Below are 14,625 nucleotides of genomic sequence, written 5' to 3'. Positions count from 1 at the left end.
GATTTCGGAGTGACCTGGATTGGGTGTCACCGTCTTTTCCTTAGTCAGGTAACTGAGATCCACAGCTGCAAGTGAGCAGTTTTCTTTCCTTGCTGCTTGGAGTATAATGGTCTTTGTCTTAATAAAATTGAAGTTTGAGAACCTGTTTGACTTATCTCATCTCTTGGGGCAAGACCAGGCACGGTGAGGAACGGATCATCCTTGGATCCCGAGGCATTGTGAAGGCATTCTGATTTTCAGCACTCACAAATGTCAAACAAGTAATTGCAAATACTTGGATAGATTTACTAGTTCAAGTATCACACTGTACATTTTTAGACAAGCGGGTTTTTTTCTCTAAATCCAAACATTTAAACATTTATTAAAGACTCTTTTTTTTTTCCCCTCAACATGACCAGTAGGGTGAGTATTGAAGAGCTGAACAGTAAAAATAAAATAAATTAAAACCTACTTGAATTTAAATTCAGTTTTAGCAGCAAGATATTCAGTATATTTCAAGCTAATAAAATATTCTATGGAGAATTAACAATTTGTAATGTTTTCATGCACATAACATACATCATTGTTATTCACCTTCAGTTACATTTTCCCTTTTTTTACTTCATTAACCTTAAAATAACTGAGATTTTTATCAAAATTAAAGATGTGACAGAAAATACCAATTAAATACAAAGCACAATCTAATCTGGTGATGAGCAGTCGTGAGTGTTACTGCTCAGAAAAACACCTGAGAAAACACTGCTGGGTTTTTTTGGTACCAGTTAATTCAGTTCCATCTCAGTGGCGCAAGAATAAGCACTAAAGTTTCTTTGTGGTATGAAGTGGAGTGTGGCAAACTTAATTCCTGATCCTGACTTATTTTCATCTCCGGGGAAAAGAGTGGCTTGTATCAATCCTGTCTTCCTCTAAACCGTGGAAAACTGGAGGTGGTTTGCTGTATTAATCAGTGTTGGTGTGGCAGCCTCGGGAGAGCAGTGCACTCTTCTGGTTTGTTGTTTTGGTGGGGGTTTTAAAGTTTGGCTTGGTTTAGGGGTTTTGGTATGTTGTTTTTGGGTTTCTTTAGAGCTAGATTGCCCTCCTCTGGATCAGAAGCATAATTGTACTCATTCAGTGTAGTATTTATGACTTTTTATTTATTTGTGACCAAAATTGGTGTAGTTACTATTTAACACGTGGTACGTTTCTGAAAAGGCAAATTTGACTTAAAAACCACCTGAGTAAAGACTTACATGTTTCTAAAAACAAGGAGTGGCAGCTCCTGATCAGCACCAGTGTGGTTATCATCACTCTTTGTTCAGCCCCATGCAAAAAGTATATTTAATGAATTAGCTTTGAATACTGATTTAAGCAGCAGCAGTTCACAGTTCTTCCTCTGAGGGGAAGTGGTTTTGCCGTTGAGTGCAGCAGAGAAACAGCTGTACCTCTGCAACCTTAACTTCACAGATTCAGTAGACAAATGTATTCATGAAACTTTTTTTTTTTTGCTGTTAAGTTGGCTTCCTATCCTAGCAAGTATCCTGTGGCAGATCATCCAACACGTTTGCTTCAGAAAACAAACAGAGAACTTCCCTTCTGGATTTTCAAGGGGGAAACAGAAAGCACCAAGGAACACAAATGTGCTTTTCTTTTCTCTCTGTGACTGAAAAAGCAGATGGATGTTCACATTCCTGAGGAAACACGCCGGGAAACTTTAAAAAGAAAGTGTTATCATAGAATGAACAATAAGATATTTTAGTGGAATGTTTAAAATTTCTCCAACAATATGCCAAAATCTGCAAAATGTGATTATATATATACACAAATATTTAAAATGTCTACTATCCTTCATTAATATTACATCTATAATACATTTCCCATTTTATGTTATTTTTGTTGATGTTTGTACATTACCCAGTGAGTAAGAGATTTTATTTTTAATAATTGCATATGTTTAATTTCCCCAAAACACTTAGAAAGGTGTCTGAAAATCATACACCTTTACATTAAGTTGTTTTGGATTTTTTTCCTCATGTAAAACAAAGCATGGGATAGAAAAATTCCTGTAAGTAAATTAAAGACAGGGAGGGGTGGGAGGATTTTTCTGGGTTTCTTAAATTTATGCAGAATCATTAGTTTTTCTATGAATGCATAAACCCTCCTAATCCTTCTAAAGGAATTAGCTGATCTTAGGTTTTAATTTCCTGTCATAGCCCTTTCTCCAGTATTGTTCTGACTAGTCTTTCTGAATTATTCACTCTTCCTTCAGTCTTCCAAACTGTAAAAAACTACCTTATTTTTGTGAATTTGATGAAATACGTTAATTTTAAATTATATTGTTTTATTTAGTGTAGGTTAAAGACTTCTTTCCTCTCTAGACAAAGGACATTAATCTCATTTGTCAGTGCAAATACGTCAAAAATCTGTTGCTGCAGAATATGGAACATAAACCTACTGGGCTGTTTCAGAGGACAGTGCAGCCTTCACATATATTCATATATACAGTCATATATCTGTGCTGAAATGGTATCTTGCACAGAAGCATTCTAAATTCAGACACGTGTCCCGTAATATCTACAGTGATTTAAACTTCAGGTGAAAGAGCCAAATTTCACAGTGAAGCCCAAAGCTTTCATCACAAGGCGTGGTGAGAGCTGCTTCCCACAGGCACAGCTCCTCTCCTGGAGCACTGCAAACAACCCACAGCCTGTTCTCCTGCAGCCACCCAAGGGTGTGCAGCACAGAGGAGTTGATTGTGCAGAGCTGTTTGATTTGCACAGGCTTTGGCCTGTACAACTGTTCTGTGGTAACATTCTCCTGAGTTCTGTGAGGTGCTTAAATTATACCGGTGTTACAGGTGAAGACACTGACCACTGGCCTGATACAAACACAGATATGTGGACATGCAGTAAAATCAGGTCTTGTACACTGAAGGCAAACTCCTATTTTTTTTTTCTGTATTAAAAATAGAAGCTAATATATTCATAATAAAAAAAACCTACTATTTTTTTGATTGTCTAGTTCCTTTTTCTTTTTGTATGTACCATTAAATTGTATTAAAAAAAAGAGACAGTGACATCTTTAACACACTTTCTGAATTAACTGACCAAGTGTGCTGCATTCCTACTGGTACCTTTGCTTTCACACCACTCCTCTGCACTTACCTCATTTCACCCTCTGCAAATTAGAACCAAGACATTTCTGGTTTAACTCCTCTATGCTTTATCTGTCCAGCAATATACATTAGAATATGTATTTACATACTGTCATTTAATACTGAACACCAGACCCATTGAAAATTTCAGAGGATATACATTTTTCAAACTATTAATATGATAAACTTCATTATTTTAATGTAATCTTTACATGGCTGTTGTTTTGATATATAACATTACTAAAAGGTACAGTCATGGGGCTTTTGCAAACATGCTTTCTTAACCAAAGTGCATCATTTTGCAACACCTGTGAGATGTAAACTACTTGCTTTTGTTCTTTGCACTGTATTGATTTGTTGGACAATCCAACAGAGGCCTGATAAAAAGGCTGCAGCACTTGTTCAGAAAATAGTACTTTTAAAAATTAGTAACTTATTAGACTATTTTCCAAAACCAGTGAGAAACTTGTTTTGTAACAAAGTGCTAATTCTTTAAACATTAATAAGCAATTTTTTTCTTATAAGCATCTAAATATGCAATTGTTAATTTTGAAATAACATACTCATAGAAGTTGCACAAAATCTAGTAAAGGTTAGGTTCTGTATGTCAAACATCAAATGTCACATTCTGTGTATTCGATGATAAACATACAGTGTATAGAATTTAAGTCTGATGCACAGTTTTGTATCACACATACCGAAAAATCCTGTTGCTCTCACACAAATGCTAATGTCTGAAAACTTAATTATAAATATGTGTCACAAAAATGAGGGAGTAAATGTTGTTAATTTTAGATAATACGTGAAGAAGCTCCTGGAAGCTTCCAGTGTTTCCAATGGAACCAATGCCAGGTGGCTCCAAGTTGGACCTGCTGCTGGTCAAGGCCGAGCCCATAAGTGACAGTGGGAGAGCCTCTGGAATAACAGAGTTAAGAGGGGGAAAAATGTACAACAACCTGCAGCTGGAGAGAGGAGTGAGAATATGTGAGAGAAACAGCTGTGCAGACACCAAGGTCAGTGAAGGAGGGGGAGGAGGTGCTCTAGGTTCAGTTTAAGCAAAGAAATAGACTCTTCTGGATTTGAAGAAGTTTTGTATATTATCCACTTTTTGGTGTTATACTCTTGGAAATGTAAGTAATGTGAACATTAAAATGACAATATGGCAAACTTTCCCGCAAATGTGTCATGTCGCTGAAGAATAAAAAGAAAAATTGTGTGAATTCCCAGTTAATAATTTGGTGCAAACATGTAATACAGCTCCTAACCCACAGGTATTTTGTTTCCTGGCCATTTCAAATTTCCACAGTATCACCACTCACCTGTGACTGTGATGTTTATGTACATACAGTTCGTAGCCTCTCAGTGTAGCAGCTCCAGGTGGGCAGCAGCAAAGCAATTAATTATAATCAAAATGTTTTTCTCCATCACAGAATTTTTTTTCTAAACTAACAGCTACTTAAGTAGCCACCGAGATTAACCCCTTTTCCAAAATAGGAAAGTTAAACACGTGAACACAGCTATTGCTACTGAGACATTTGAAAGGTGGGTTGTTGGATGGGATTAGGGATTGCTCAGAGCAGGAGTGACACAGCTCTGCTGAGGGCTGACAACATTTTCCTGTCAGGGCTTGAGACCCCACATGACCAGCAGGCACAGGGAATTATGGTGTACCGAAGGAAATGCCTTCCATCAGAGGAGGGGGATGAATAAATGAAGACAGTGTTTCTATGGGACACCTCTACACTTCCCTCAGGGCAGCTCTGACCTCTCCTCCTGGCAGCAGCCACAGTGGGACACCTCAGCCCCGGGATAAGGAGGCTGCAGGGGTCAGGGCTCCACCACCCTCATATCCCTCAGATCTTCCCCCCACGGCCTGGGATGGGCACAAACAGACTCCTCTACCTCCAAGGCCAGAACATGAGAAAACCCCTTTATCCTCCATGACAAGGGGGAGGTGACAGAGCAGCTACAAAGCCTGTTCCCTCTAAACACATTCTCTTACCTCTGAACAATGAATACACTTAAGGATTTGAGAAAATCCATTTGAGTCACGGTGAGGGGCTGAACTTGGGTACTGGCCCTCGGTCTGGGCACAGAACAGGCTCCTTTGCCACACTGTCATGAGTCAGCAGGACTTCACAGAGGTTTTGGGCCCCTCACGACAAGACATTGAGGTGCTGGAGCATGTCCAGGGAAGGGCAACAGGCCTGGGGAAGTGTCTGGAGCACAAGGAGCAGCTGAGGGTGTTTAGCCTGAAGGAGGCTCAGGGGGGGCCTTATCACTCTGTACAACCACCCAAAAGGAAGCTGTAGCCAGGTAGGTTTGTTCTCTTCACCCAAGTAACAAGCAATAGGGTGACAGAAAATGGCCTCAAGTTGCACCAGGGTAAGTTTGGATTAAGTATTAAGGAAAAATTTCTTCACTGAAAGGGTGGTTGGGCATTGAAACAAGCTGCCCAGGGAAGTGATGGAATCATCATGTGTGGAAGTATTAAAAAAAAAAGAAGTGTGGATGTGGCACTTGGGGCTAAAGTTTAGTGGTCAGCAGGGCTTTGCTACAGCAACATCTGGATTTGATGATTTTAGAGGTCTTTTCCAACATAAATGGTTCTATGATGCAATGGCCCAGTGCAATCAAGTGTAATTTTACTTCTGAATAAGAGCAAAAGTCACTTTAGTCACATGACCCCCCATTCCACAGAACTAAACCAGATGAATCCTGTACCCTTCAAATAACTGCTGTTATCAATTTTACATTTCAAGGCTAAAATAGCTAGACACAACTAAGGTAAGTTTTACATTAGCTTAGCCCTAACTTTACTCCTTTTCATTTGCTAGAAAAGAGCATTTGATAGGTAACTTCATGCTCAGCCATACTGATTTATATTAATTTTACTTTGAACATATAAATGCTCCTGTTACTTATCAATGCCCCCTGGGGATGTTGGCCTCATTTGTTATCTCGAGAATTTGGATTTTTTTAAATATTAAGAAAAAAAAATGATCCAGGTAAACATCACTTTCACATATCTTCAATGAAGATTTATGGCACATAAACAAGACCTTGATTAGCTATTTCAGTAGTTATGGAAGTATTTGGTGTTAAGGCTTCTGCAGTGCACTTTTTCCAGCCGTACTAAACAAGTTTACTTCTCAAGGCATGCAACTTTCACTTCTGAGTCATGTAAGTAGCCCTGGGCCTTAACTTTGCTATTGCTCACTTTAAGCAGAACAGAACTTGTTTACTGCTTGAGGAGCTGAAGGCAAATGCAAGGTCTTGGCCTTTAACAGTTTAATCTTTACAGGTACATCAAGATCACAAGGCTCTAACTCACTCCCATTGTTAGGCAATAGCTCGTTACCCAAATTCTCAGCCCTGACGTTCAGGACTTTATCACAAGCCACCTTTTAACTATGAAGCTACACATCAGACACAGCTTCAGTGGAACTTAGAGCCACAGTCATGTGCTTTGAGAGTTTTACATGATTGGGAAGACAGAGATTAAAGAAAAGGCTGGGCACACCTGAGTACCCTTTTGATCTAAATCATATGACTACAAGCTAATGGATAACTGGCATATTATGACTCCCATGACACGTAGTGGGAAAGACTAGGGATGAATGTTGTATATCCAAGGAAGTTTGCTTTCCAGAAAGCCCAGTCTTCCACTCCTGTACTGACAGCATTCAAACTGAATGTTGGATTCCCAGAAATTGGCCTTGAAGAGTCCATTTTGACTACAGCAGATGCAGAAATAAGCTGACATGGTGCATGAAAATGTCCTCCACCTTTGTCAGTCACATCTATGCTTTGAGCAACACTGCAGTGCCCAGAGATTAAGTCCTGACAGAAAAATCAAACACATTCCTTTACCTAGTAGAAAAGTCACCAGGAACGTGAAGAGTCTTTTACTACTGCAACATGAAAACTGAGCATTTCTATCTCCATTCTAATGGAGCTGTAGTAAAAGGCTTTCAGTAGGGAGAGCTTCCACAAGTGCAGCCTGCACTGCTTTCCTCCTGATGACTAAACAGAAAAACAGTAGACAGAGTGCTCTTTTCACAAGTTTAATAGAGTTACAAAAGGATACCACTGCTCTAGATGTAACACATGGCTAACCACATACACAGCATTGTCACTAAGGTCAACAGGGCTTGATGTACAGATACTGATCATTAGTATTTTCTATGAAGGTACTGTCAACAGGACAAACTTTCCTTCAAGTAAAAAAGTTACTGCTTATAACTATAACATGATCCCTTGACTCAGATGCAATGACTTAGTCAAAGTTCAGTAACTGATGCTTGCTCTTTACGTAAGGCATTCTAGTTTCCACTCAGGCTGAATGTTTATTTCTGCTTGGCGAAATACTCTTTACTTTTCTGAACATCAGGCTTGATTGTGTCACTCCCAGGCTTCCAGCCAGCTGGGCACACTGAAACGATAAGAATGTTTAGGTCTTAGCAGCTGCTTCTGCAGAACACGTTTTACACAACAGAAAGGCAAAACAGCAACTCAGAACATGTACACACCTTTGCAACATACAGATGGGGCATTCAGGGTCACATTATGTTCAGTCTGTTTTACTCATTTCTATTTGTTCACTGGGCAAGTGAACCAGGTGTCTGCCCATGGAACAGTGTCCACACATGCACCCACTCCCCACTCCACTTAAGAGCTTCAGAGAAGCTCAACAGCAAGGTAACACCAACTCCAGCAGCCCAGGCCAGAGAGGCTTTAACACCATCTCAGTACACTTATCTCCTGGGATCCAGTCAAGTCTGTATTCCCTTATCTTTAATTCACCCTGGGCCCGTTCTCCAGTTTAACACTGAGGGGGAAAATGCATTAAACTGTCATTAATTCCCCTACATGGCTATCAAAAAGCCACCACGACTCAGAGGTTTCATGGTCTCAAATTTGCAGCAACAGTACTCCTTGTTTACAGCCATGCAACGTTTGGTGCTTGCTCCACACAGGACTGGCAATTATAGCTACAGTATTCTCAGCTTCTGAGTGTTGCTACACACCTTACTCTGGTCTATCCTGGTTTAGATGTCACTGCAGTCCTAATTCTAAAACTTGCCTACTCCAAGGCACAGTAAACCCCAAAAGGCTTCATTTGCATGACATGTGACCGCTCCATCAAATATTTGGGATGTTCCCTCACCTGACATGTTCAGAATGACTGACTCTCTTCAGGCTATACCAGAGCCACAAGAGCAGCTTATTAAAATAAAACCTGCCATTGATTTACCTGTTCTGAAGCACACTAAGTATGCCCAGCAGCAACACATGTCATTAGTTAGTGACAACAGAAGACTACCAACACCTACATAGCAATTTTGAGTTTCCACAACTTGGTTTAAACTTTTCATCTGCGGTGCCTTTTTATTTTTTAATTCCTGCAGAAAAGCTGCCACCCTGGAGCACCTTATCACCCTTGAACTATGGGCACAGACTCACCCATTTTTCCCCTCACTACACATTGACAGAAAGATCAGCAGACTTTCTGGGAATTTGAATGCTTTGCCTAAGAGACTGTATCAAACACTACCTTAGAACTGGTGGTCTCAGCCTACCAAATCCAAGAGCAGAATCTAAATCATGCTTCTTCATGTTCTTCATTTCTGTCTCAAGTATTTTCTGTCCAATTGAAAGGGACACCACTGCTCTGTGCTGGACAAGATATCCATCACCAAGTTGATTTAAGTGATATCTCAAATTAGCAAGTACTCAATGGACAATTAATGGGAATAGGATAAAGCACTACAGTGCCCTTCAACAAGCAGCTTTACAGAACCAGCTGCATTACAAAAGCTACAACTACTTGCTGTGCACAGATTGATATGTGGACTTAGTATCCTTCAGTAAACCTTGATTTATCCTGCCTACTCCATACTGTTCCTCAGAGAAAGCATTAAATCAAAAAGAAGAACTCTTACCTTCTCCATGTTTATCTGTAAACTGGAAGGCCTGGACAAGTCTGAGGGTTTCATCAACAGAACGGCCAACAGGAAGATCATTGATAGTAATCTGCCTCAAGATGCCCTTGTCATCAATTATGAACAGGCCCCTAAAAAACAAACAAAAAAACCCATCCCCAAAGTTAAACACAGCTTTTTGAAAGATTGAGTAGATTGAAATGAGTTTCAAAACCTCAAAGTTCAGGATTCAATTATGGCAGTGTCATCTAGTATTACTGACCTCTTCCTAAAAAACTAACACCTTTGGTGCATGCATAGCACTGAAACATTAGCAACTAAAAGCTTAACATTCAGCAGGAACTAGGAAGAACAGGAGGCAAGTCAAAACACTGATGCAGGAAAAAGTAAATTCAAAGAGAGGCATTCTTACATTCAAAAAAACCCCAAAATCCTACACACTGTTCTCAAAACCCCAACCAGAAACAGCTCATCAGTCCTCCAAAGTCAGGTTAAATCAGCAAAAGTTCAGCTCCCTCAGCAACTTTTACTGAACAGTTGACTAAAAGATAAGGCAAAGGTTTTAATTAATCTGTACTTTGATCACTAAATACCCGTAATCATTCTCATGACTATGTAGGTCTTGCATTACCAATGTTTGCTGAAGCTCACCTGGCATGATACTCCTGCACTGTGCAGCATTTATCTAACTAGACAAAACCACAGGAAGTCTGAGCACTAAGGAGAACCAAGCAGCATCTGCCCTTGTAGGAGTATTAGATAGCCTGAAGGAGTTTACATCTAGAACAGCCAAGAGCTTCAGCCTGCTGCAGGTGTTCAAGTGAACACAAGCTCTGTGTTCATCTGACATGCTCCATGTACTGCAACACGAGACTTTATCAGCAAGTTTAACTTCTGGTTTATTTATTACCTGTATGCAATACCTTCATCCTCCTTCAGTACTCCATATTCTTTGGCAATGGCACGTTTTGTGTCAGAAACCAAGGGGATTTTCATAGTACCCAAGCCCCCTTGTTTCTTAGGAGTGTTGATCCTAAAAGAAGGAAGTTTAAATGTTAAAAATATGGGCAGTTCAGAATGAAGGTTAAAGGAACAACAGAAGCTGCTCCTTTCTGCAGTATTGTACTCAGGCAGCCAGGAGGCAACAAAAGAACTGACCAGTGTGCTCAGTTCTGATCAGAAGCTGCTGGCACTACAAATACTTCCCAAGTGCCTTTGACACTTCATTAAGCAAGTTTGAATACACTCAGAATTCAGTTTCTGCAAGAACTGAGGCCAGGCAGAACATTCTATTAGGTTAAAATGATGATTCTTACCAGGCAAGGTGACAAAAGTGAGAGTCAACAGAAGCTCCAATTACTTCACAGTTGATTTTCTTGAATTCATCAGCTCTGTCACTGTATGCAATAATTTCAGTTGGACAGACAAAAGTGAAGTCCAGGGGGTAGAAGAAGAACACAACATATTTTCCTAGAAAAGCAGTATAACCAGTTAACCTCTCAGCTTTTGAAGAGTTATCATATTTGGTATCAAGCATTCAAATACTGATAGAGGGGAAAAGGCTTAACACAAAACTATCTTTAAAGATTAAATTACAAATGCCTGTCTCCTGAGTCTATTCCCATAGGCCTGCCCAGAGTACACCTCTGGGAGTGCTACACTAGAAGACCCCAGTGGCTGACAAAAGAGAAATGGCACAGGTCTGAAAGGCTACAAGCCAAGGAGACATTTTAACTGAGTAGGTGACCAGCCTATACCTACTCACTGCCCTCATGCAGCCTGCAGCATCATTAGAAATGTGTTTCTGAAACCATCAACATTAGTACTTGGATACTTCAGGCTTTCCCTTCACTTTAAGTAAGCTTTTCTGGCATGGCAAACATGTTGCTAGTACTCTAGAGAAAAGGACTTCACTGGTTAGGGGAAAAAAATCTACTTTCCATTGACAAGGATGGAAGAGAAGATTTTGCTGTTCCACATAGTTTGGAGATGTTACACCAGTCTCACTGTGATACACAGGGCAATAAGCCTGATGCAAGATTACAGTTCAGAGGGGCTTTGTGCTAATTAGCAACAGTTATCATAGGTGGGACATCCAGTCATGCTGCTGACAGCTTCCCAAGCATACTCCTGCCACCACTGAGAACCACTGCAGAAGTTCCACACTTCAGTCCACTGCCAAGTGGTCACTATTATTTTAGAACCAATTCAAGATGTATCTTTAGATACCCTTCACTCCTGCCTATGGCCAGACTATCTGTGAAATTAGAGAAGCACAAACTTACCTTTGTAGTCAGAGAGTTTGATGTCTTTGAATTGTCCATCTGGCATTACAGCCGTGGCAGTAAAGTCAGGAGCTGGTTTTCCAATGAAAGCCTTTCCTGAAGACATCTTGATTTAATCTAGACAGGAGTTAACACCAACACAGTTTAGACAATAGTACCTTTGCACCTGGAAGTAAGCATTTATTCAAAGCCTTTTAGCAATCTAGACTGAACACCAAAGACAACTTAGACTTGCTACACAAGGCTTCAGAGTGACACGGGTTTTAACTTTGTCACTTAGGTAGTCAAGCCACTACAGAGATTACCAGCACTTCAAGATGTTTGGCTCATAGCCTCCTAATAATACAGTAATGGTTATCTAACCAGGAACAGCTCAGAGTCTGGGAAAGGGCTAGCCTAGAGCCTAAGCAGAACTCAGATATATCTTCCCATTCCACTTGGTGGATGAGTAGAAAGTCTGTTTTTTAGAACCTTCTGATGAGAAGACCCTTGTTCAATTTTACAAGGGAATTTAAGACCTCAAACTTGATCTTCCTGTTGATTCTGAAAGAAAATAATTTCTGCTAATCCCTAGGGAATAATGCTCTGCTTAACACTTTAAGACTTCAAACAATTAAATCTATTTTTTATTTGCAACCAGAGAGACTCTTGGTACATGTGGAAATCGCATTCTATGTTAACAATTAAAATTTCACCAAGTCTTAAATCAGTACAGCCAGGTTGTTTTCTCCTTAAGTATTGAAAAAAAGAGTAAGAGGGTACACAAGGACAAGAGAACTCTACTTCTGGCTGCCTGCCCTAAAAGCTAGTCATCTGTAATACACCCTGTGCAGTATTTTTGCTCAGTCTGGGAATGCAGTATATCACTTTAGAATTCCAGTTGCATCCAGAGCGTTATCTTTCAAATTGCCAACTCTATAAACCTTATTTCTGCAGCCCACCAAATATTCTTAAAAGTGATTTCACTTAAGTCATTCTATACACGGCTACAAGCACTAGCTGCCTTGGAAATAAAAACACCTCAGAGGTTAGCATGAGTCTCATGTTGCTAAGGAAAGCCAAGATTCAAGGATTCTTCCATGTTGTGCCTGCGAGGCACTAAGTCCGTTCTAAAAAAAGGCTGAGAGCACCTCATTTCTTGGCTCCTTCCCCCTTGCCAGGCACTTTGTTCCTGGAGAACTGGCCCTCCAGTCAAAGCTTTCAATCCACATATTTTTTTTTTTTTTAGTAACAGTTTTACTTTTGAAAGTTTCTCTCGGGCACCCTGGCAGTATATAGACAGTAACCATCCACCTCTCAGTTTTTATTTTGAGAAGTGCCAGCACGTGTTTCTAAATGCCTATCGCAACAAAGCTCCTTATCCCCACGTTCACCCAAGGGTTTAGTCTTCAACTGCAGCAGACTGGGAATGAGTCTTATAAATGAAGGTGGCCAGAACCAGAGAGTATTTGTAGGATGCAACTGAAGCAGCCCTGGCAGTAGAACATCAATAATCCTGCACTCACGGACGCAGGTGCTGTTCCCAAAGTGCAATCCTGCACAAAGAAGGGTGGAACAGCCATCGCACAGTATTTGAGATGCCTCCAACTGGCCGGTTTTATCTTATAAGCAAAAGCTGTTTGGCCTGGAGTGCATGACCCCACATTTTGTCACTGAATTACATTCTTTTCCGTTACTCAAGCTCAAGGTCATACTTTTGCTCAGTACTGCGCCAGTCCTCCTACATTTGTTCCACCAGCAATCCCCTGGAGTATTTCACTAGGTGTTCAATGTCAAACAGAAACCGTCAGACTGCTCTTTGATACTTCCCCTTCCTAAACTACAAGTTATCGCCCCCATTTTCGGTAACATGAAAATCTTTTAACATCGGCAGGAGATTTCGGGTGCCTTGTACTGCAAGAGAACCATCTGCTTTTCTCAGAGCGACCTGCCAACCTTTCTGCTTTTCTGTCTGGGGTCAGCACGTGTTACGCTCGGATTTTTAGCCACAGCATTTCCTAACCCGCAGAGGAACAGACCACAAAATCATTGTTATTTCCTTTCATTCTGGAGGACAGCCGAATGAACGCTGTAAATCAAGTACGCTCGAACCCGGTCAGAGCAACCTTTGTTGCTCACAGCCGCAGACGGCCTCAATTATCTTCAAACGGCAATTATAATAGGCCAGGCCCGCTCTCCGAACCAGCAATTCATACCTTTAGGGTGCCTCGAACAAAAGCGAAAGGCCGTTTCAAAACACACCCACTTTGCCACCTCCAGACCGTCACAAGAAGGCGGTCGAGATACGGGAGCTGCGGCCAGAGAGCGACACCGCACCGAGGGCGCCGCAGCCGGGCACCCCCTGGCACTGCGGGGCGACCTCCGAGCCTCCCTCTGCTCCTTGGCCACCGCTACCCTACTCTAGGACAGGGGACACCCGCCCCCTGCATGCCCCCGAGCCGAATCGAGCACTCGGGTGGGTTTTTTTTAAAGCTTAGAAGCGAGATGCCGACGCGCATCTCGGGGAGAAGGGGCCGCTCGGCTCCCGGCAGGCGCCCTCCGCGCTCCCCCCTGCAGGGCTCCTCCCGCGGCTCCTCCCCGTGCAGCGCTGCGGGCAGCTCTGATAAAGGCCGGGGCGTTGGAAGGACTTATCTGCCCGCTAAAAAGAAAGAGGGGAAAGCTGCCGGCGGGAAGCGGGCGGCAGCCCCCGCAGCGCGCTCCTTTCGGGGGGCGGGACGCGGGGAGCCGGGGCCAGAGCGCTGCGCGCTGCGCTCAAGGGCGCATATGCGCAGAGGGGGAGGGGAAGGCAAACGAGAAAGAAAAAAAAAACAACCCAGAAATAAAAAGCCCCAAAAATAAATTTAAAAGGAAAACAAAAAAAAGGTAAAAAAAAAAATCAATGTGCAAACCCCCCCCACACACCCCCGCCCCGCGGCGGTGCCGCACCCGCGCACACACTCACGCGAAGCCCGGGCCGGTCCCGAACACGCAGCAGCCTCAGCAGCGCTCCTGAAACTGCGGCGGCTCCGCCGCGCCGCCCCCTTTATACCCGCGCCGATCTCGCGAGGGGACGGGCCCGAGGCCGCGGCGAGGGGCGGCCCCGCCGCCTGCCAGGGCAGCATGACTTGGCACATCCCGCGTTATCGGGGCGGGCGGCAGCGGCACCCGCGCTGCACCGTGCGCAGATAATTCACCGGAGAGAGCGCCGGGAGGTGCCGTGGAAATATCAAATGTCACGGCTGTAAACAATTGATGGGCTTAGTGCAAGGAGAAATTGCTTTTTTAA

At 42.2% G+C, this 14,625-nt stretch overlaps 1 protein-coding gene across 1 annotated transcript; it reads right to left on the bottom strand.

The window, feature by feature from the left end:
- Positions 1–7,181: 7,181 nt before the first annotated feature.
- On the bottom strand, positions 7,182–14,410 carry PRDX1 (peroxiredoxin 1). Its single transcript, XM_027683164.1, has 6 exons — positions 14,302–14,410; positions 11,361–11,477; positions 10,392–10,545; positions 9,986–10,108; positions 9,076–9,206; positions 7,182–7,565 (listed from the first exon to the last, which is right to left on the bottom strand). The coding sequence occupies exons 2-6, from the start codon at positions 11,464–11,466 to the stop codon at positions 7,480–7,482; spliced, it is 600 nt and encodes a 199-aa protein (XP_027538965.1). The 5' UTR covers positions 11,467–11,477; positions 14,302–14,410; the 3' UTR covers positions 7,182–7,479.
- Between the last annotated feature and the right edge of the window lie 215 nt (positions 14,411–14,625).

Source organism: Neopelma chrysocephalum, unplaced genomic scaffold (assembly GCF_003984885.1).
Source record: "Neopelma chrysocephalum unplaced genomic scaffold, ASM398488v2 Primary Assembly neopelma1_64, whole genome shotgun sequence".
NCBI classification, from domain to species: domain Eukaryota; kingdom Metazoa; phylum Chordata; class Aves; order Passeriformes; family Pipridae; genus Neopelma; species Neopelma chrysocephalum.
Note: the sequence above shows the minus strand (reverse complement) of the source record. Positions and strands in the feature narration are given on the sequence as shown.